The sequence below is a fragment of the Musca autumnalis genome, unplaced genomic scaffold (genome assembly GCF_047663935.1).
Source record: "Musca autumnalis isolate F117 unplaced genomic scaffold, ASM4766393v1 scaffold_4, whole genome shotgun sequence".
In the NCBI taxonomy this organism is placed as follows: domain Eukaryota; kingdom Metazoa; phylum Arthropoda; class Insecta; order Diptera; family Muscidae; genus Musca; species Musca autumnalis.
In genome coordinates, this window is record NW_027411977.1 from 38614091 (window position 1) to 38637845 (window position 23755).

Sequence of the window (23755 nt, forward strand, 5' to 3'; positions counted from 1 at the left end):
TTCAATACAGACCATTTGAAAAATAAACTAAAAACAAACGCAAATATGTTCAAGTTGGTAAGTTAAAATTAAAAACATTTCCCATAAAATAGGTAACTAATTTTCAAACTCCTTATTTCCAGGTGGTATTGTCTGTTCTCCTCGCCGTAGCTGCTGCTCGTCCCGGTCATTTGGAAACTTCTCTTTACTATTCTGCTCCATCAGGCACTGTTACTGTCCAGGAATCTTCATTGGCTCATGTTGGTAATATTGTCAAGAGTGTACCCTCAGCCATTTCGCATCACAGCAACAGTGTTGTCCACAGTTCTGCCAAGGTAGTTGAAGATGTGTACAGCCCAGCTGTTAAGACAACTTCCTATACCACTAAGACTTTGACTACACCTGTTGTACAAACCTATGCCGCTGCTGCTCCAGTTGTACACAGCTACACTTCTGCTGCTGCCGCTCCTCTGGTCCAAACCTATGCTGCTGCTCCTTTGACCCACACCTATTCTGCTGTTCCCGCCTATTCCACATATGCTGCTTCAGCTCCTTTGACTTACACCGCCACTGGTGTGTGGTAAATACAAGGGTGGATAAACTTAATAGTAAAAATTAGTAGAAAAGGTTTTCGAAAAATGACTGAGACTATTCATAAGTACTATGTTGGAGGATTCTAGAAATGTTTGTTATAACGAAATAATGTGAATAAAATAAAATGATTTTATAAAAAGAAATATTTTTTGTGAAACTTTGGAGAGAAAGCACCGTTAAATTTTACGTTCTTGGGTAGATGTCGAAATAGGAGAATATGGAATTGAAGTAAAATATCAACATATTTTAATTTATTATCTTATACTCTTTACAAATTATCTATTGTTGAAAGACCTTATAGGTTTTCTATAAATAACATGTGAAAAAGGCGTAAAGTTCAGTTCCAGTTTTATACCCTCCACCATAAATTAGATTTCAACCATTTAGATTGTATTATGTGGTAAAACCCTTAAAAATACCGAAAATCGGGAGGTACGTTCTATGGTGTATCAAAACGTGGAAAAATGTGAAAATTCGGTAGGTTCCGCCCTATGGGGACTATATAGAGTGTGGACCTATACCTGCAGTTCTCTGGTTTATACCCACAACGAATACTAAATGACAAATATAATATCAAAATGTTGAACTGCATAGACAAATTTTTGGAGAAGAGTCTTGTAGCCCAACCGAAGACTAAGTACCAAATTCCAGTCACTTCGATGCGGTAATGAAGCTAACCAATTTAATATATCTTTCTATAGGGGCTATATTAAAACGTCGAACTGCACTGACAAATTTCTGGAGAAAGTTTTTGTAGCCACAAAGAAGATCAAATACCCAATTGCAGTCATATCGGTGGGAAAATGAGGCTAAAATCTTAATAATACAAAAATGGGGAGGTTCCGTTCTATCAAAACGAGAAGCTATATCGACAATTTTTGGTGGAGAAGAATTTAACCACTAAGAATCATACAAGCCAAATTGCAGCCAACTTAGGCAGACAATGTAGAGAAAAACGTGAAAAATGTCTGAAACAATTACTATAGAAACAATTTCTATAGAAACAACCAATTCGGTGGTCAAATGGGACTGATACCTTCAAAATTCCATAAAGTGACGCTTCGCGTTATATAAGTGCTACACCAAAACCTGGTGTTTTGTAGCCTCTGGAAACACAAACTACCCAATTACAAACAAATGTGACTAACAAGTGAGCCAAGGCAATAGTCGGGTCGGGCCGACTATGTGATACCCTACACCACTACCCCTGTGCATAAGCTTTTGACTCGTAAAATTCTAAATATTAAAATTGGGATAGCTTACAGGTCAATATACAGGTCAATTTTGTTGAAACGCGTTTAAGTGCATCGTAAGTACAACTCAAATAATAAATGGAAAAGTGGGATGTAAGCAAACCATCAATGGGCTTCTTTCTCTGTGAGACCCCCATCAACCCCCAAAATTTCGTGAGGATCCGATCGAAATTCCGATTGCACAAAAAATGGAAAAAGGGATGAATTATCGACTATTGTGATATCTCTGTTTTTTGATAACCTATGACAACCTACTTCACATCGTTATAAAGGTGATATGTTCTACTTTTCTTGTCAGGTTTTGCTTTCGATATACCTCTTACAGAAGAGAGATATTCGCTTTGAAATAAAACGTTAGCCTTTTCTCCAAATAAGTTTTTTTCACATTTCCACCTCTGAATAATATCCGACCATAACCAAAATCAGTAGGTTTTTTCCTCTGTGGGACCCCCATTAACACACAAAATTTCGTGACGATCCAAAAAAAAAAAAAAAAAATTGCGACCTGTAGCGTGATTACAAAAAAAAAAAATAAAAAATGGTATGTATTACCCACTATGCGATATCTCCGTTATTTGGCCATTTTCGCCAACCTGCTTTACATCATTGTAAAGATGGGATTTTCTATTTTCATAGTCAGACTTTGCTTTTGGAATGTCCCCAACCAAAGCTGTGATATTCGTCATTTTAAGTAAAATCGCAAAAATGAACAGTTGGGTCCTATTGGCGGCTATTGCGATATTTTTGTTGTTTTACCACCTACGACAACCTACGTTACATCGTTGTAAAGGTGATATTTTTTTCATTAGTTTTGCTTTTCATATACCCCATATAGAAGCGGAGATATTCGCTTTGAAATAAAATGTTGACTTTTTTCCAAATAAGTTTTTGCCCATTCCGACGACTCACCTCGTCGAGACATTCATTTTGGTATATATATGTATGGGTCTACGACCATTATTTCGATGCGTTACAAACTTTTTGGCCAAAACCAACTTAAATTACCCTCCCCACATAGTAGTGTAGGGTATAATTACTAGACAGCGGAATTCTATGCAAATGCATATATGGTTAGAATGGTCGTAGAGAAAATCTGATTAGGCAGAAACTCGGTTTATCACAAAATAAAACGAATAAGGCCCAGCAGTTTTTGCATATTTTGACATATTTGCATAAAATGAGCATATGCAAAACAATATTCAAGAATTTTTGGCCTAAGTGTCCTACCGAAATCGCTGACATTTGGTATTAAGTCTTCGTTGGGGGCACAAAACTTTCCACCTGAAATTTGTCGGTATAGGTCCACGTCTTCATATAGCCCCCATAGTACCTCCCGAGTTTCTATATTTAAAAGTTTATTCCCCAACTATTCCAACGAAATGCCTGAAATTTTGTATTAAGTCTTCGTTGGTGGTATAAAACTTTCCACCGGTCCACGTCTGCATAGAGCCCCCATAGAACGGTACATCCCGATTTCCGGTATTTTGAAGGTTGTGGCCTCAATATACCACTGAAATGGCTGAAGTTCTATATTATGTCTTCGTTGGGGGTATAGAACTTTCCACCTGAAATTTGTCGGTATATGCAGGTCCACGTCCTCATATAGCCCCCATAGGACGGTATATGCCGATTTTCGTTATTTTGAAGGTTGCGGCCTCAATATCCCACCAAAATAACTGAAATTTGGTATTTAATCTTCGATGGGGGTATAAAACTTTCCACCTGAAATTTATCGGTATAGGTACACGTTTTGAAGATTGTGGCCTCATTATCCATTCGAAATGGCTGAAATTTGGTATTAAGTCTTCGTTGGGGGTATAAAACTTTTCACTTAAAATTTGTCGGTCGGAGGCTAGAGTGATTTCCACAGACCGACACGCGGGTAGAGGGACGGACATGGCTATATGGGTGTAGAATTGCACTTTGATCAAGAATATATATTTAAACTTTGTGGTATTTAAACTTATTATTTTGAGGAGTTACAAAGGGAATGACAAGCATAATATACCTCCATTATACGAGGACTGCACGAAAATTTTCTGGCCTAGGCAAAACCGCGTGTAGGCAGGCGCCATTTGACATTTTTTTTTGAAAGTTTGACAGTTTTTTTCTTAAACGTACTCAGGACAGTTTGACATACGTTCTGCTGTTTACAGTGACTTAAAAAATCACTTTGCAAAACTATGGAATTAACTTACGGTCTCCTAAGTGTAGTTTAAACTCTTTTATCATATATTTGGAAAATGAATTGTGTGGTGCCTATCGTGCAGCTTCCATCATTGCTGGCGATTCGAATATTGACCAGTTAATGCCTTCAGATTATTGCGATGTTTTGTCGGTTCTATCAAGTGTGGACTACAAATCGTGACATAAACAAATGTCACGCCCAATTAGCAAAAAAAAAAATCTATTGATCACGTATATAGAAATGTTGCAAATAGGTTGAATGTTGCATCAGTCGAATGCGGTATATCAGATCACAACATTATATGGTGTACAATGAAGAGTGCGAACAAAAATTTAGTAAGCAAAAGATTCGCAAAGCATTATAATTATGCTAATATAGCAACAAATGTTCAAAGTTTCCTGGGAAACTGCACTACTTCTGGAAATCTTTAACTGACCTTGCGAATCTTGCTTTCAATATAAAAGAAATAATTAAAAAGAATACAAGTACTAAAGTAGCTCAAATATCATCAAAATCTTTATTTACGCCTTGGGCAAATGACCAGCTCCTATCACTTATGTCATATAAGGAGAAGTTGTTACGCCGTAGAAGGAAAAATCGTGTATATGGAAAAAAGATGGCAAAGCGACCCATGCTGCAACGTATGTATAAAAATGATGTAAAAACTGGGAATGATAGAGACAATTTATAGCATGGGAGGAAAATGTGACTCTCTACAAAGAACCCATTATATATTAAGCAGTAGCACCGTTATCTAGCAAACACATTATTGCAAATTGCATCAGGGGAAAGGTCATATGCAGGCCGATATATGTCCTCAAAGAATTAAAATATCGCCCAAAAAAAATTTTTATATTTTCATACAAAAGTAATGGTCCATTTCACCCGCTAAATAATATCAGATTATCATTGAAAATTGTAGGCATCTTCTTTGACCTAAACTCTTACCCGGTGAAAATTTTTGTGACTATTGCTACCTCTAACGAGTTCATGAGTACACTATATACGAATAAATGAAAATATTGGGATGTTATCTGATCGTACACACCAACACAACTGGCATCAATTGAAAGGTCAAGCGTTCCATTTCCAAGGGTAGCTTACTTGTCCGGAATGTATCTTCCAGGAATAAAGATATATGTTGTATATTAAACATTTTCATCCTCAAAATATTATCTGATCGCCATCTCAAATTGCAAGCTTCTTCTCTGTCATATACTCATATACTCGCGGACTATTATTGCAACCTACAGTGCCGCTAGAAAATAGAATAAATATTATGTTTTTGGTCCATTTCACCCCCTAAATATTTCTCGATCATCACCAATAAGAATAGGGATCTATTCTGGCCTGAACCCGAACTCCATACAAAATGTCGTGACGATCGGTCCATAATTGCGGCCTGGAGCGTGTTTAAAATTTATAATGGACAGACGGACGGACGGACACACATCTCAAAATCGCTTTATCTCGTCGAGATATGATAATTGGTATACCACATTGGGGGTCTCCGACGAATATTTCGCGGTGTTACATGAATTTTTAACAAAACAAACTTATAATACCCTTTCCACATTGTGGTGTAGGGTATAATGATATGGGTGAGATAACACTGTGCAACAAAATGGAGCTTGAGGTCTGGGGGGTGGAAAATTCCTTTTGGGGGCGAAAGCCCTTGATGAGTATATTTAGAATGCCAAAGGGCAGATCCGCCGCGAGTCGAACTTTTGAGTTATGGCGTGATGAATTTTTCACTGGAGACCCTATTAGCCATCAGAAACTAGCGGTATATCTTTGTTCGCAGTTATTTTAGCTTATCTTTAAGATGACATGTCTTCAGTCAAATCTAATGAGGATTATTTTCGTAGAGCACTTCGACCTTCCAACTCGCTTCCTTCCATGTCCTTTTCGTCCTTTATTTTAAGAGCCGCTATAAAAATACGACAATATGACGTTTTTCAACTTCGAAATGTTCTGCAAAAATGTCGGTCAGAAAATTTTAGGTACGGCTCTCATTGACAACAAATCGATTTGGTCGCGTTTTCGTGGTCGTTTTGTGCATTTACCCTGTTTTTGTTCAGAAGAAGACTATATTTTGTTTTTTGTATATTCGTTGCAGAACATACAAAAACACAAAACACAGTTTTTTTCTGAGCAAAAGACAGTTTTTTTTCTGTAAAAAAGACTATGAAAACGCGACATAATCGATTAGTTGTCAATGAGGATTGAGCACAATAGTTGCTTGGAATATAACCACATACCCAATTATATAAAGAGTCGTACGAATATATCGTCATTTAAACGAATGCTAAAATTATATCGTTCTAACCATATGGAGATGCTTCTGACGTAGTAGGGAAGTGATACTATTTGCAATCACGTCTTTAAGAAAATATTTTAATCAAATAGCCCCAATAAGCCTTCAAGGCGCTGGGGCAACATATTATATTTGTAATTAATATTTTATTGAATAAATTGAATTAACCCAGATATGCCCATTGCTTGATCGTGATCTTTTTAAAAGTATTTTTATATTATTTTAGAAGCAAATGTGAAATAATAACAGTATGTTCATATGTTTTTTAAAATTTTTTTTGAAAAAAGTGGGTTTTGAGGCCCCTTTTGGACACATGGTTTTATCATATAACTGGGAGTTATGGGACACAAAACATTTGACATATAGTGCAAAGACACCTTTTCGGCATCTAGTTAACGTTTTTTCGTAGTAGGCTCCACATCGTGTATGTTTTCGTTATAAAATTACCCAATAATAAATCGGTCATAACGCAAATCATTGTAAAAACTAAGCGATCGGTGGCAACTTCGATGAACTAGACCTCAAAACTCAAAAATAGTAGCTCAAAATAATGGAATCACATAATATCCCAAGAGCTACAGATGTGTACTGAGTATATCACCAAAATAAACGGTACTTTGATAAACATAACATATCAAATTAGCAAGAATTTTGTGTGTCCTATATATAGGACGCTGGGCATATCTGGGTTAAAAAAAAAAACTTGTGAACGTTTTTGTCCGATAATTTATTACAACTTTCGACGTGAATAATCACGGCAAGAGTGCATCGATCAAATAAAATCGGGACCATCCTATGGGACTATGAAAGCTGGTTCAATGAATACAATCGTGGCCGACCCTCGCAAAAGTACGAAGGTCGTGAGGGTGGCTAAAAATCGGCCGTTGTGCCAGAATAAATTAAGCCGCGGGTGAACGGATAATGCAAGATCGCCACGTTATATACCGTGAGATAGAGTTATCTTTGGGCATTTCTTCTACCCACTAAGATTTGATATTGCATGAACACCTGGCCGCAAAAATGGATTTTTCTCGCTAGATGCAGCAAAATTGATCAAAAGCTCAAAAAAGGCTCTTGTGGATTTGTTCAAAGAAATTGTGAACAAAAACAATCGCGGTGCTTCAAACGACATTTATAAGATCGTCACAGATGAAGAATCTTGGATCTATGCTTAGGAGCCCGAAACAACACAGGAATCGATCGTTTGGTTCTTCTAAAGCGAGCCAAATCCAACGAAACCTGTTCATGGATGAAGAACTTCGAAGCAAATGGTGGCCTGTTTCTTCGGCAAAACTGACCGTGTGGCGAATATACGGCTTGAGAAATGTAGGACAGTTAATTCTGATTGTTACACTACAATTTGTTTGCCTGAAGTCTCCTGACAAATTCGAAAAACGAACAAGAGAAGACGAATCGTTCTGCATGATGACAATGCGAGCTCTCACACATCGATTCAAACCAGCGCACACAGGTCCCAACCTACGACAAAAATCGAAATCAGCAAATCTCAGCGACAATTCAGCAAATTGTCTCTAAACATATCATATTGTAATATTCCAGCACTGTTTTTGTAATATATAATGGTATTTAACAAAACAAAACAAAAGAATTGATATTTACGTATGATCTCTTAAAAATTTTTAAAAATCAGTAAGGTTGTGACTTCTTACAAGGCAAATAATTCAAAATTGAAAGGATAAAACTATTTTTTCGAAATGGAAGTTTTAGTACAAGGTTTCCTAATTACTTTTACATAAAAATGTGTACACATTATTCGCATAAAATGTGCTGGAAATCACATTTTTTATAATACTTTTTTGCGGATTTGTTTTCCAAGTTCTAAAAATTGAAGTTGGGTTTTCCTTCGCCACTCTCCAAATTTTTTGAAGAGTGTTCGAAATAGTGTCAAGTTTACAAAAAATTTGGATCCAGCTGCATATATTTGCATTTCCGTGTGTGACATTAAAAATAATGACAATGCCTCTGGTCATTTCAGTGAATATGCCGTATTAATGTGTTCTCAGTTTCTTCTTTGTTTTGTGTTTTAATTGTATGTTTTGGTTTTTTCTTTAAAGATTGAGACATTTCTGTTTTGGGATTTACTTATGAGTGTACTTTTTTACATTTGTATATTTATACCCTACACCACTATGTGGGGAGGGTATTATAAGTTGGTTTTGGCCAAAAAGTTTGTAACGCATCGAAATAATGGTCGTAGACCCATACTTATATATACCAAAATGAATGTCTCGACGAGCTGAGTCGATCTGGCTATGTGTGTCCGTCCGCCAGTCCGTCCCTCCGTTCGTCTGTCCGTCTGTCCATCTAAACCTTGTAATCACGCTACAGGTCGCAATTTTGATCGGATCGTCACGAAATTTCGGATGTTGATGGGGGTCCCGGAGGGGAAGAAGCCTATTGATTTTGGTGATGGTCGGATAATATTTAGGGGTCGGAATGGGCAAAAAACTTATGTGGTTAAAAGACAACGTTTTCTTCCAAAGCGAATATCTCAGCTTCTGTAAGGGGTATACCAAAAGTACAACCTGACAATGAAAATAGAAAATATCACCTTTCTAATGATGTAAAGTAGGTTCTCATAGGTGATCAAACAACGAAGATATGACAATAGTCGCAAATAAAACCCAAATTTTCAGTTTTGCGATTTTAATTATAAAGACGAATATCACAGCTTTGACTAGGGACTTTCCAAAAGCAAAGCCTGCCCATGAAAGTAGAAGATTCCATCTTTACAATGATGCAAACTAGGTCGGCGTATGTGGCCAAATAACGGAGATATCGCAATAGTCGGGAATACATCCCATTTTTCAATTTTATTGGAAATCACGCTACAGGTCGCAATTTTGATCGGATCCTCACGAAATTTTGAGGGCTAATGGGGGTCTCACAGATGAAAAAGCCTATTGATTTTGGTGATGGTCGCATAATATTTAGGGGTCGTAATGGGCAAAAAACTTATTTGGAGAAAAGTCAACATTTCATTTCAAAGCCAATGTCTCTGTTTCTTTAAGAGGTATATCTAAAGCAAAACCTGGCAAGAAAATATCACTATTGCAACGATGTAAAGTAAGTCGTTAAAGATGGTCAAATAGCAGAGATATGGCAATAGTCGATAATGCATCCCATTTTCCAATTTTTTTGTAATCGCGCCACAGGTCGCAATTTTGATCGGATCGTCACGAAATTTTAAGGGTTAATGGGGGTCCCACAGAGCAACAAGCCTACTGATTTTAATGATGTTCGGATAATATTCAGGGGTCGAAATGGGCAAACACTTATTTGGAGAAAAGGTCTACGTTTTATTTCAAACCCAATATCTCTGTTTCTTTAAGAGGTATATCTCTGTTTCTTTAAGAGGTATATATATATTCCTGTCAAGGAAAGTAGAAAATATCACATTTACAACGATGTAAAGTAGGTTGTCGTAGCTGCTCAAACAACAGAGATATCGCAATAGTCGGTAATGCATCCCATTTTCCGTTTTTTTTGTAATAACGCTACAGGTCGCAATTTTGATCGGATCGTCACGAATTTTTTGGGAGTTGATGCGGGAGGAAGAAGCCTATTTAGTTTGGTGATGGTCGGATAATATTCAGGAGTCGGAATAAGCGCAAAGCTTATGTGGAGAAAAGTCAACATTTTTTTTCTTTTGCGAATATCTCCGCTTCTAGGTGGAGTATTCCAGAAGAAATACCCGTCAATGGAAGAAGAAAAGATCTCGATTATATTGATGCAAAGTATGTTGGCGTAAGTGAGCAAACCGAGATATTGCAAAATTCAGTAATATACCCAATTTTTGCATTTTTTGTAATCACGTTACAAGTTAGAATTTTGACCGGATAGTGACGAAAATTTGGGGCCCCACAGAGGAAGAAGCCTATTGATTTAGGTGATAGTCGGATAATATTTAGGGGTTGGAATGGGGAAAAACTCATTTGGAGACAAATTCAAAGTTTTATTCTTTGTGAATATATCGGCTTCTAGTTGGGGTATTCCAACGCCAAAGCCTGTCAATGGAAGAAGAAAATATTACCTTTACATTGGTGTAAATCAGGTTGGCGAATGTGGTCAAACAAGGGAGATACCACAATAGTCGGTAATGCAACCAATTCTTCCATTTTTTGCAATCAAGCTACAGGTCGTAATTTTGATCGGTCACGACATTTTGGTTGCTTATGGGGGTCCCAGAGACAAAGAGGCATATTTTTTTCGGTGGTAGTCGGATTATATTCCCTAAAAGAAATGTTTACCAGTGAAAAGCTTATGCATAGGGGTAGTGGTGTAGGGTATCACATGGTCGCCCCCATCCCAACTATAGCCTTTGCTCAGTTGTTTTGATATATGTATGTTGCTACATAAAATATGAAAAACAAGTAAAAATTTAAAGTTCCGAACTTTTTTATATCCCCTACCATGAAATATTCTGACCTCAAATGGAATAATTTATTTCCTTTCCTGTCCACGATACCAGTCGGAGACGTTTTTGGCCACTAAGAACTCCAAATAGCAAATTACATCCAAGTCGAACCGAAAATGTTAATAAAAAACCTCAGAATAATTGAAATAGGAAGGTACCGTAATATGAGGGCTATACCGAAACCTGGAGCTACGACCACAATTTTTTTGCGCAGAAGGTTTTTGAACATTGAGAACTCCAAGTGGAAAATTACAACCGATTCGGGCCGAAAATGTTGTTAAATTCGTAAAAATACCGGAAATCCGGAGGTATCGTAATATGAGAGCTCTACCGAAACCATTGGAAACCCCAAATACCAAAGTACAGCCAATTAGGGCAGAAAATGTAGATAAAAGCTTCAAAATACCTGAAATCGGGTGGTACCGCTACATGGGGGCTATAGGAAAAAGTGGACCTATATTGATGATTTTTTGGCTAAAGTATTTTTTACTTATTTTTAGCATATACTGAAAAAATCAGATCCGACGATTATAAATATTTTTGTCGCACCTTCCCGTACAAGTGGGACCACTGTGCAGCGCCTGCTTGACCGGACAAAACGTACAGCCTTGAATGGGGATCCAATGACTTCATTCATCAAGAAAAAAGGCGTTAACAAATTTCGTCGTCATTCAAAAATGGACCAAAATGTGTAAAAAACCCCGCTTAGCACCGATTAAAATTACTGATGAGCACGATAAATTACGAAGTGATTAACCGATTTGACCGAAACTTTGCACATTGTAAAATTTCTACCAAATATTCGACAGCTTCCTTAAGGGTCTATATCGGTCAACATCATCGGATAGGAATTTATTCAGAAAGTTCTGAAACCCCTCTAAATACATACTATTTAGGAAAAGGATATTGACTGTTTAGCCTGTAGTCGATCTGATAATAGATTTGATACATCTCCATCACATAGGCTGAGGGTATATACTTGTCGGCAAAATCGAGTGATAATTTTTTATTGGTTACCTCCACTTCAGAATGCAGCTATAAAAACATTCTCGCAGCACATAAATACCAAAAACAAAACTCGTTAGTATTTCCTTTAAAAATATCGAATTTATTTGTAAACATAGCGAATATAAACAAAAATCAAAAAAGTTAATTTATTTAATAATAACAATAGTGAATACTGATGTATATGAATTCGAGTGTTTAAAATTACCAAGACTTAACAACAACTGGAGCAGATTCATATGTGTGCAAGACAGGAGCAGAGTAAGTTTCCACTACAGGTGTGGCCACGGTCTTGGTTGTGTAAGAAGTGGTCTTTACTGCTGGAGCAAAAACATCCTGCACAACATGAGATGAGCCATGGACAACCGAGTGACTTTGATGGGATACTGATGAGGGTACCGATTTTACCAAGTTGCCAGTATGAGCATAACCATGTTCCTTGACTGTTACAGTTGTCAAGGGAGCAGAGTGGACCTCTACAGTTTCATAAAGACCAGGACGAGCCAATGCAATGGCAAATAAAGCAGACAACACCACCTGGAGAAAATTAGTTAGAAAATATTTTAAATTATTTGAGAAAATTTGTTTATTTATTGATAACTTACCAACTTGAACATTTTGATAATTTTTTTTTGTGGGAAGAGGGTATGTTTTGTTTGAAATGGTTGAACAAGAAGTGTTATGATTTCCTCCAAAAGTAAACGACTATATATACTGAATACAATGTTATTGTAGTGAACATTTAGATGTTGTCTTTCTTCTATTCTACTTCAACGTTTATTGCTGCTGTTATTGAAAGTCACATAACAATTTTAAATCATAATAAAAACAATACCATCAAGTGTTGACTGCACAGTGACTAAGTGGAAAATATTAGCATGATGTAGTGGTGTTGTTAAATTATGATATACATACATGCATACGTTTTTATACCCTCCACCATAATATGGATGATGTTTGGTATTGCAAATGGGCTATATCGGTCCACGTTTTGATATACCCCCATAGAATTTCGGTATTTTGAAGGTTTTAGCTTCATTATCACTCCGAAATGGCTGAAATTTCGTACCTAGTCATCCTTGGGGGTTTAAAATCTTCCACCAGAATTTTGTCGGTATAGGTCCACTCCTTCGTTTAGAGTATAAAACTTTCCATATGAAATTTGTCGGTATAGGTCTACCCCTCCATACAGCCCCCATAGAACAATACCTCCCATAGAACAATACCTTTTCGTAATCAAACGAATGCTTTTTAATTTTTTCTAAAAACCAAATTTAAAACGGATTCGTTTGTGTACGAACGATACGTTTGAAAATATTTTTTTTTATAAAAACTGGTTGCTAGTCTTTGTTAGGGGTACAAAAACCGAAAATCAGCCACCTAAATTGCTGAAATTTAGTATTTAGGCTACGTTGGAGGTAGAAATCTTTCCGACTGCAATTCGTCAGTATAGGTCTACGTTTCGATATAGCTCCCATAGAACGGTACCTTCCGATTTTCATAATTCTGAGGGTTGTGACGTCAATATTCCACCGAAATGACTGAAATTTGTTATTTAGTCCTCCATGGGGTTATAAATATTCCAGAAGAGAATTATCAGTATAGGTCCACGTACCTCTTGATTTTCGGTATTTCTTCCTCTGTGAGACCCCAATGAACCTTCAAAATTTCGTGACGATCAGATCAAAATTGCGACCTGTAGCGTGATTTCCAAAAAATGGATAAATGGCATGTATTACCGACTATTGCGATATCTCCGTTATTTGGTTACCTACGCCGACCTAGTTTGCATCATTGTAAAGATGGAATCTTCTACTTTCATGGGAAGGATTTGCTTTTGGAAAGTCCCCAAACAAAGCTGTGATATTTGTCATTATAATTAAAATCGCAAAAATGAAAATTTCGGTTTTATTTGCGACTATTGTGCTATCTTCGTTGTTTGATCACCTACGAGACTCTACTTTACATCATTAGAAAGGTGATATTTTCTACTTTCATTATCCACATATAAGTATGAGTCTAAGACCTTTATTTCGATGCGTTAAAAACTTTTTGGCCAAAACCAACTTATAATACCCTCCCCACATAGTGGTGTTGGGTATAACAAATGGTGAATAGCCTAAATCAATCGATCAAAAACGTTTTTTAATGAAAATTCTCATTTTTAAAAACAAGAATCTGATATATTCAATGAGCACACAAAAATATGAAGATTCATCACCAAATTTGTGTCATATCGTGTGGAAATTCGGGCCATAACCTTCAAAATACCGAAAATGGGGAGATACGGTTCTATGGGGGCTATATGAAAACGAGGACCTCCACCAACATGTTTCAGGAGGAAAGTTATACACCCCAAACGAAGACTAAATATCAATTTTCAGCCAATTCGGTGTGATAATGAGGTTAACACCTTCACAATGCCGAAAATCGGGAAGTACCGTGCTATGGGGGCTATATCAAAACGTGGACCTACATCCAGAATTCTCTGTTTCATACCTCTGGCGAAGACTAAATACCAAATTTCAGTCTTTTCGGTTGGTCATTGTGAGTAAAAATTTCAAAATACCAAAAATCGGGAGGTACGGTTCTATGGGGCTACATCAAAACGTGGACCGACCATCCCAGTTTTTTGTCCTCGAGATTGCAAGTCAATAATAAACACGTGTACCACAGTTGATGCACCTACGATAACTCCTTCTATTTTTGGCCACATTTAATATGAACTCGCCACATAGTGCGCCTACAATGTCTACTACTACTAGATAATAGGTATGTCTGGTTACTTTCACAGCAAGAATTGTCCAGCAAGATCTTTCTCAGAGAGTGAGGAGTTTTTATTTTGCAAGAAAATTGTAAAAATAAACAGACACCTTCCCAGCAAAAACCAGCAAGCAATCAGCTGACTTGCCAAAACAGAACAATTTGTCCGCCAACGAAGGAACCAAAGGAAGCAAAAATGTTCATAGCGATTATGAATCTTCACGTAGGGAGCTACTCACAAGTGAGTTGCAGTTCACTTTCACCTGCTCGAGCTATTACGATTGGGCAGGGAGGAGCACAAAAAGTGAACAAGGGTTGACAAGTCGGAAAATGGAAAATAATGGCGCGACTTGTGAACCCTTGAAATAATAATTTGTGTTACCATACCGTAATTTTTTGCACAAATAACTTTGGGATTATTAAATTCTTATTTTTTGCATAAAAAGTAAATAAATTTTCAAATTAATAAACATTTCTAGCAAGAAAAATGTCGGTTATTAAAAATCCACTGTAAAAGAACATGAATATTGGTAAAAGAAAATACAACATTGAAACAACATGGCAACATCTGTAACAGCTGTTCTTTTGTTTTGACAGATATGTGAAAATTGTTTATTTACACTGAAGAATTCGTGAAATTTATTGGAAAATCGTAAAAAAGTGAACAAATGTCGTTTAAAAACGTCATTAAATGGCTACAATAAGTAAATGTTTAATGTTGCATTTTGGGTGATAACAGAAATGGCAAGTTCTGAGGAATACCAAGGAAATGGAGTGGAAGCTGTACCAGCGATGTTAGGACATCTCAGGAGATCAATGATTGGTTCAAATGAGGTTCAGCATTTAGCCAATTCCAAGAATTGTAAATACAATTCGTGAAACATCCGATATTTTCTCCAGTATAAGAACCAATTCTATGAATGCTAAGTATAATTCCTAATGCTTTCTTCAACACTTAAACCAATTTAATGAATTTTAAATACAATTTCAATAAATTTCAATTGTAATTCCAATTTTTTTTGTTCATGGCATATAACAACCGGTACTTAAAATACTATTCCAGGAAATTGCTTGGTGTAGATACCATTCCACTGGGTTATCGACGATGACGTGATTAAGATCTCAAAATGGTTTGGATCTTTTTGGGGCAACGGTCTGGACTTATATTCCATCAAAATATTTGATTCTATTCAAGCTTGAGGGCAAGTGATTGGACATGTCATCTTTTTAGCACCAGCACCCATTTTTTCCAAGACTGCGACCCCAAAAGTTCCAAATCGTGTACATTACTCTCTCTAGGAACAACAATCGCAGACATGGGTTGCTCCAGATTGGGTCCTTGTATATTTGTGAACCGCTTTATACAGTATGCACCTTTTTGATCTGTCCATACCTGAAAACGGGGAACGCTTTAGTTACAGTACTTGCTTGGGCGTTACCGTGAGAGCCATCCCAATCACCATCTAGTAGGTTGGCCCGACACACTAGGTCCATCAAGAATGATCTTCACTTTCTAGAGAGGAAAGCCCAACGATACAGGAGAGAACCCCTTGCTCAACAAGCATTTCAAGTAGGTTTGTATAGCTTTCACATAGTCGCAGTTTCTAATGTAAACAAATATAGTGTGAATAAAGTCCACCACAAACCAGAGTAGTTTTTGCTCAACTATACTCGGGATATTGCAGTCGTCTAAATTCTTATAGGGCAAATGTTGATAGCACCATGCATAGCACTCTTCGTCTTTTAAAGGTGCGATGCCAAACCTAGTCATTTAACTTCAGTGGATAGTTACATCCCATTCTTGGAACTGAAGTTAGACCCAATTTTGTACCAAATTCTGAAAGAATTCAGAGATTCAGACCGAATTCGTAAAGAACTCTGAAAAAATGTTAGCGGTAAATGTCCTAATATTTGTTTTTGTCGAAAACATATTGCGATTAAAAATATAAAGAAACTCTTATCACAATAAGGTAGAATCTATTCCATTTCCAATATTTCAACCATCTTTGATGGTCATCCTCAGGGATTGGCTTTCAAAAACAAGAACATTTGTTTTATGCAACTATAAACAATATGGTAGAAATTTATAATAACAATGATATTTCTTTCTTTTTATAAGAATAAAAACAAAAAAATTTTAATTCTTAAGTTGACCTCAAGCCAAAATTAAAACCAAAGAAAAAAGCGTCCAAAGGTCAACAATAACCTCAAAACATAAAAAATTTCTAATTATTTTTTGTTGCTTTCAACCTAAAATACAATTAATTATCATTACAGATACAAAATATTCGTATTTTTTAAAATAAATGACCACACTTAAATTTTTTTGTTCAACTCACTTTGATTTCGGTAGTGAGAAATTTCAGCACAAATTTGCCTCTTTTTCTCACTTTTTTTACATTTGTAATAGCTAATTTTTTCACGAACGTGAGTTTTGCTTACCCTCTTGTTGTTTATAATAAGGGAAGAGTGAGAACATAACAGCACTCACGGCGATATGATGTTTATAATAGGGGAGGAGGCGAGAAAGAGAAAACTCACGGTGAGATGCCGTTCATAATTGGGCTGGTTGTATTTTATTAAAAATAAAAATGTCCCTAAACATTATTTTTTCCACTTTGCAACTTTGTTCTCCAAAAAACAACACAATTGGGCTTGCTATTTTCACAATAAAATTGTTTTTAATTTTCACAAACATGAATCAGCGAAAAATTAAAAACAGATGATGGAATGTTTTCAGGTAGAAGAAGAGTTGCTAGTGCTTGCTAGAAGAAATCTGTCAAAATGTCTCTCTCGAATCGCTCTCTTTTGCTGAATTTTGTGTTAAGATTTTCGTTGTTATTCGCGGGAAAATCACTTTTATCCACTTCGCAAGAAACCTTTCGGTCGACATACATAAACAGAATGTAAATCGTCTTTAAATTGTCTGAAATTAATTTCATTTAATCTTACCAATGTGTCTAAAACATTTGTCTGTGAAGGCAGTACACATAATTTTCTTTTGTAATCACTGTTCAGCAATAAGAACTGGTATTGTTGAGACTTCAATTATCAAAACACAGTTCTGATGATTTGTATTTTTGTTGTAAAATTGATTATTTAAGCCCTTCTCTTAGCGCACACACACAAAACCCATTCATTTACATTGGTCTGTCGTTCCTTTATCCCACATTTATTACATAACGCACACACAGAATACCTGAAATTAACAAAACAATTTACAAGTGGCCCTATTTTACATGTAGAAGCTAGAAGCCTAAGGTTAAGGTTACAACATTGTGCCTAATTATCCGTTCTTAATGATTTTTCTCTTCAGTTTTGATAACCAAGTAACTACCATGATCTATCTCAATAACTTGTATTACGTACCATGGACACTTGAGTTTTGCGGCACTAACTTTGTTTAAAACTAGAATATACTATGTATACATTACTTGCAATAAAATGGGTTAGGAGGTTTTTAACGCTCATAATCCCTCATCACAACACCAATGCCAAATAAAACACTCATAACAACTTCAGCAAATTTTGATGGGATTGTTATGATTAAAATTAAATTAAATTCTAAAATTAAATTCTTAAAATTAAATTAAATTCTAAAATAACTGATTCAACTTCAATTACGTATATAAAGTTCATAGGTGTCGAAGGAAATTATCACATTCCATCATCAACTATTCTAAGCAACACAGACCCTCTTCCCAAAAAAAATAACCATACAAAATGTTCAAGTTGGTGAGTATTTCTTATGAGGTAAACAATTAAATTCTGAAAATAATTGTATCTTCTTATCCTAGGTGGTGTTGTCTGCTTTATTTGCCATTGCCTTGGCTCGTCCTGGTCTTTATGAATCTGTTGAGTTGCATTCTGCTCCCTTGGCAACGGTAACGGTTAAGGAACATGGCTATGCTCATACTGGTAACTTGGTGAAATCAGTACCCTCATCAGTATCCCATCAAAGTCACTCGGTTGTCCACGGATCATCTCATGTCGTGCAGGATGTTTTAGCTCCTGCAGTAAAGACCACTACTTACACAACCAAGACCGTGGCTACACCTGTAGTGGAAACATACTCTGCTCCTGTCTTGCACACTTACGAATCAGCTCCTGTTGTTGTTAAATCTTGGTAATCTTAAAAACTCACATTCATATGATCGCAAAGTTTATTGTTGTTAATTTATACGTAGTTTAAAGATTTTATTATTATTTCAAAATAAAATCGATATTTTAAAGAAAATGTAATTTGTTTTTATATAATATGAAAGTTTAATATTTTTAAACATTATAGCCTATTTTTCGGTTAGACGTTGGCTTTAAATCAGAGACGCATACAAATTGATGCAAAGGTGCATTAAAGTGACACACTATACATTAAACAATAAATGTTCCGAATGTCGGTGTAATGAACTAAAAGGAGTTTAATTAAGTTAGACAGTAAATGACCATAATGTCATGGTTATTGTAAAAACGCTAGGGTCGTCAGTAAATTCGGGAATTTGTAAAACCAAAGTGTCATCAGTTATTAAATTTTATTAATGTCTATGATAAGGTAGAACTTATTATGTTTGAGATGAAAATATTAATATTACATAATATACCCGAAGGAGTGGACAAATATAGTCAATATTCGAACCTGACCTATATCTGGTAGATATATTAGGATGTGTGAAGTATGGACCAAATCGGTCACACCCATCAAGAGTTATCGTGCGCACAATTTTTCTAAACATTTTTGAAGTTTTGTGTGGGAGGTACCAGAAGGAGTGCACCGATGTGGCTTATCTTCGAACTTAAACTAAGTTTGTACAAAACATTACGAACACCACATTTTGGACCGAATCGGCAGATGCGTTCGAGAGTTATCTTGCGCTCCAACCACTACAGAGGGTGTTATAGGGGTTTTTTGTATCTTTCAGACTATTTTCTCAGGAAGTATGGACTTGCCCCTGATGAAACTTATACCGGGACGGTGAATACAAGTTGCTACTGCAAAAATCAAAGCGTTTCGGGAGCAGGTCCTAAACTGAACTTTTCCGAAATTTTGTGTGGGAGGTACCCGAAGGAGTGGACCAATTGAGTCCATATTGGAACCACATCAAAGTCTGGTAGACATTTCAAGATTTGCAAAGCATGGACCAAATCAGTTACTCCCTTCAAGAGTTATAGTGCGCAAAAATTTTCAAAACATTTTCGAACTTTTGTGGGTGACTACTTTCACCTACGGACAGATCGAATGTATTTAAGGTCTCTTCAGAATTTGGTGGCCCTTTTTGGATATTTGAACTTGCCGACAAAAATGTGGATTAGGAATTAACTGCACTAAGACACATATGTTGAACCTTTGTGGGGGAGGTACCCTTAGGGGGACCGATATGGGCCATTGTAGAAGTTAAACTAAATTTTGCAAAAATATGAGGAGATCCAAAGTTTGGACAAAATTGGTTGCCCCATTCATGTGTCCTAGCATTTTAGTGACATTTTTTTAAATATTGGGGAGAAATTCCGAATGTTGTGGATCGGTATTGCCCCATGAAATTAAGTTTGGATATAATATGACAAAGACCAAATGTTGGACCAAATCGGTTGAAAAGTTCTAGAGTTTTCGTGCTCTCCGACAGCCAGGATTTTTTACACCTTTCGGACTGTTTTCCTAAGAAATACGGACTTGCCCCTGAAAAAAACTTTTACCGTCGTAATGGAGGTAGCGAATGCAAATCGCTTCAACAAAAATCAAAGTGATTCGAGAGCAGGTCTTAAAGTGAACTTATCCGAAATTTTGGTGAGAGATACCAGAAGGAGTAGACAAATATAGTGCATATTCGAACCTGATCTATATCTGGTAGATATATTAGGAAGTGCAAAGTATGGATTACATCGGCCACCCATTTCAAGAGTCATCGTGCGCACAATTTTTCCCAACATTTTTGAACTTTTGTGGGGGAGTTACCTGAAGGAGTGGACCGATATGGCTTATCTTCGAACTTAAACTATGTTTGGACAAAATATTACTAAGGCCAAATTTTGGACCCAATCGGCAGATCCGTTCGAGAGTTATCTTGCGCTCCAACCATCACACACGGTGTCATAGGGGTTTTGTGCAACTTTCGGGCTATTTTCTCAGAAAGTATGGACTTGCGCCCTATGAAATTGTACCGTCGTATGGGGGGCAGTGAATACAAGTTGCTTAAACAAAAATCAAAGCGATTCGGGAGCAGGTCCTAAACTGAACTTATCCGACATTTTGTGTGGGAGGTACCCGAAGGAGTGGACCGATTGAGTCCATATTGGAACCTTATCTAAGTCTGGTAGACATTTCACAATTTGCAGAGTATGGACCAAATCGGTTACTTCCTCCAAGAGTTATCGTACGTAAAAATTTTCCGAACATTTTCGAATTTTTGTGGGAGAGGTACCGGAAGGAGTGTACCGATATAACCCATCATCAAACTTAAACTAAGTTTGGACACAATATTACGAAAGCTAAATTTTGGACCGAATCGGTTGATCCATTCGAGACTTATCGTGCGCTCCAGCCAGCCAGCCAGACAGACAGACGAACGGACATTGCTCAATCGACTCCAAGTTGTCTGAAATACATTTCGTCCAAACATACTTGGGGTCTAAAACCATTATTTCGAAGAGGCACATTTTGCCCGTATGAAAGTGTATATACCCTCGTTAGCATAAATGCTGAGGGTATAAACACTAGTTATTTGCTTCTTTAGGAATAAGAAGCAACTAGTATCTCCACCACATCCATATCACCGGTCAAATTTAAATTATTTTTATACCCTCAGCCTTTAGGCTATGAAGGGTATATACACTTTCATACGGGCAAAATGTGCCTCATCGAAATAATGGTTTTAGACCCCAAGTATGTTTGGACGAAATGTGTTTCAGACAATTTGGAGTCGATTGAGCAATGTCCGTCCGTCTGTCTGTCTGTCTGTCTGGCTGGCTGGCTGGAGCGCACGATAACTCTCGAAGGGATGAACCGATTCGGATCAAATTTTGGCTTTCGTAATATTTTGTCCAAACTTAGTTTAAGTTCGAAGATGAGCTATATCGGTCCACTCCTTCAGGTACCTCCCCCACAAAAGTTCGAAAATGTTCGGAAAATTTGTACGCACGATAACTCTTGAAGGGTGTAACCGATTTGGTCCATACTTTGCCCATCGTGGAGCGTGTACCAGACTTAGATCAGGTTTTAATATGGACTCAATCGGTCCACTCCGTCGGGTACCTCCCACACAAAATTTTGGAAAAGTTCAGTTTAGGAACATCTCTCGAATCGCTTTGATTTTTGCTTTAGCAACTTGTATTCACTGCCCTCCATACGACGGTATAAGTTTCATCAGGGGCAAGTCCATACTTCCTGAGAAAATAGCCTGAAAGTTGCAAAAAAAACCCCTATGACACCGTGTGAGGAGGTTGGAGGGCAAAATAACTCTCGAACAGGTCTACCGATTCGGTCCAAAGTTTGGCCTTAGTAATATTTTGTCCAAACATAGTTTAAGTTCGAAGATAAGCCATATCGGTCCACTCCTTCAGGTTCCTCGCCCACAAAAGTTCAAAAATGTTCGGAAAAATTGTGCGTACGATAACTCTTGAAGAGAGTGGCCGAATTGGTCCATACTTTGCACATCCTAATATATCTACCAGATATAGATGAGGTTCAAATATGGACTATATTTGTCCACTCCATCCGGTACCTCCCACTCAAAATTTCGGATACATGTTCACTTTAAGACCTGCTTTCGAATCTCTTTGATTTTTGTTGAAGCAACTTGCATTGCTGCCTCAATTGCGATGGTAAAAGTTGTTTCAGGGGCAAGTTCATACTTCTTGAGCAAACATCCCAGTTCAAAAAAACTCCTATGGTACCATACGTAGTGGCTGTAGATCCATTCTTTTTAGTATCTCCTCGCAAAACTTTTGATATTAAATCCTAATCAACATTTTTGTCAGTTCAAACGCCCAAAATTTTTAAAACTCCCTAAATACATGCGTTTTTTGGAAAAAAATTGTTTCAATATACACAGGCTGAGGGTATATCTCTGTCGGCAAAGCCGACTGATACTTTTGTACTTGTTTTATCTTTATTTCATTTTCTTACAGTCTATAGAACAGTATTCTTTGCACACCATGATTGATTAATTATCTCAATGATTTCCTAAAATAACACAGTTTTCTTCAATATATTTTTTAACTGTAATACCCAATTTTAAAGTCATAAACAAAATGAATTTTCTTTAAAATATCGATTTTATTTTAAACAAAACCACAAAATTTTTAAATTATATATAAATACACAACAATAATTCTAGCGATCATATGAATCACAGCTTTTTAAAATTACCACGATTTAACAATAACAGGAGCTGATTCATAAGTGTGCAAGACAGGAGCAGAGTATGTTTCCACTACAGGTGTAGACACGGTCTTGGTTGTGTAAGTAGTGGTCTTTACTGCAGGAGCTAATACATCCTGCACAACATGAGATGATCCATGGATAACCGAGTGACTTTGATGGGATACTGATGAGGGTACTGATTTCACCAAGTTGCCCGTATGAGCATAACCATGTTCCTTAACCGTTACCGTTGCCAAGGGAGCAGAATGGACCTCAACAGATTCATAAAGACCAGGACGAGCCAAAGCAACAGCAAATAAAGCAGACAACACCACCTAGGATAAGAAGATACAATTATTTTCAAAATTTAATTATTGATCTCATAAGAAATACTTGCCAACTTGAACATTTTGTATGATTATTTCTTTGGGAAGAGGGTCTGTGTTGCTTAGAATAGTTGATGTATAAATGTGATAATTTCCTTCGACACCTATGGACTTTATATACAAAATTGAAGTTGAATCAGCTTTTTTTAGAATTTAATGCTGTTTTGGAAAAATAAACACAAATAAACAATTCCATCAGCATTTACTAAAGTCGTTATGAGTGTTTTATTTGGATTGGTGTTGTGATGAGAGATTATGAGCGTCAAAAACCTCCTAACCTAGTTTTTAAACAAAGTTAGCCACAAAACTCAAGTGACCATGGTACGTAATACAAGTTATTGAGAAAGGCCATGGTAGTTACGTAGTTATCAAAACTGAAGAGAAAAATCATTAAGAATGAAGAATTAGGTACAATGTTGTAACCTTAACCATAGGCTTCTAGCTTCTACATGTAAAGAGGGCCACTTGTAAATTGTAGT

The 23755-nt window shown here is 36.6% G+C and overlaps 4 protein-coding genes across 4 annotated transcripts; 2 read left to right on the forward strand and 2 right to left on the reverse strand.

Annotated features, from left to right (window-relative positions):
• Positions 1-567, forward strand: LOC141402692 (uncharacterized). Its single transcript, XM_073984478.1, has 2 exons — positions 1-57; positions 123-567. Exons 1-2 carry the CDS (start codon positions 46-48, stop codon positions 561-563), a joined length of 453 nt encoding a protein of 150 aa, XP_073840579.1. The 5' UTR covers positions 1-45; the 3' UTR covers positions 564-567.
• Positions 568-11937: 11370 nt separating this feature from the next.
• LOC141404352 (uncharacterized) lies at positions 11938-12391 on the reverse strand. Its single transcript, XM_073987885.1, has 2 exons — positions 12380-12391; positions 11938-12311 (listed from the first exon to the last, which is right to left on the reverse strand). Exons 1-2 carry the CDS (start codon positions 12389-12391, stop codon positions 11979-11981), a joined length of 345 nt encoding a protein of 114 aa, XP_073843986.1. The 3' UTR covers positions 11938-11978.
• A 5869-nt stretch (positions 12392-18260) lies between these two features.
• LOC141400562 (uncharacterized) lies at positions 18261-18667 on the forward strand. The gene is made up of 2 exons (XM_073979776.1): positions 18261-18272; positions 18335-18667. Exons 1-2 carry the CDS (start codon positions 18261-18263, stop codon positions 18665-18667), a joined length of 345 nt encoding a protein of 114 aa, XP_073835877.1.
• Positions 18668-22892: 4225 nt separating this feature from the next.
• On the reverse strand, positions 22893-23299 carry LOC141400927 (uncharacterized). Its single transcript, XM_073980629.1, has 2 exons — positions 23288-23299; positions 22893-23225 (listed from the first exon to the last, which is right to left on the reverse strand). The coding sequence occupies exons 1-2, from the start codon at positions 23297-23299 to the stop codon at positions 22893-22895; spliced, it is 345 nt and encodes a 114-aa protein (XP_073836730.1).
• Between the last annotated feature and the right edge of the window lie 456 nt (positions 23300-23755).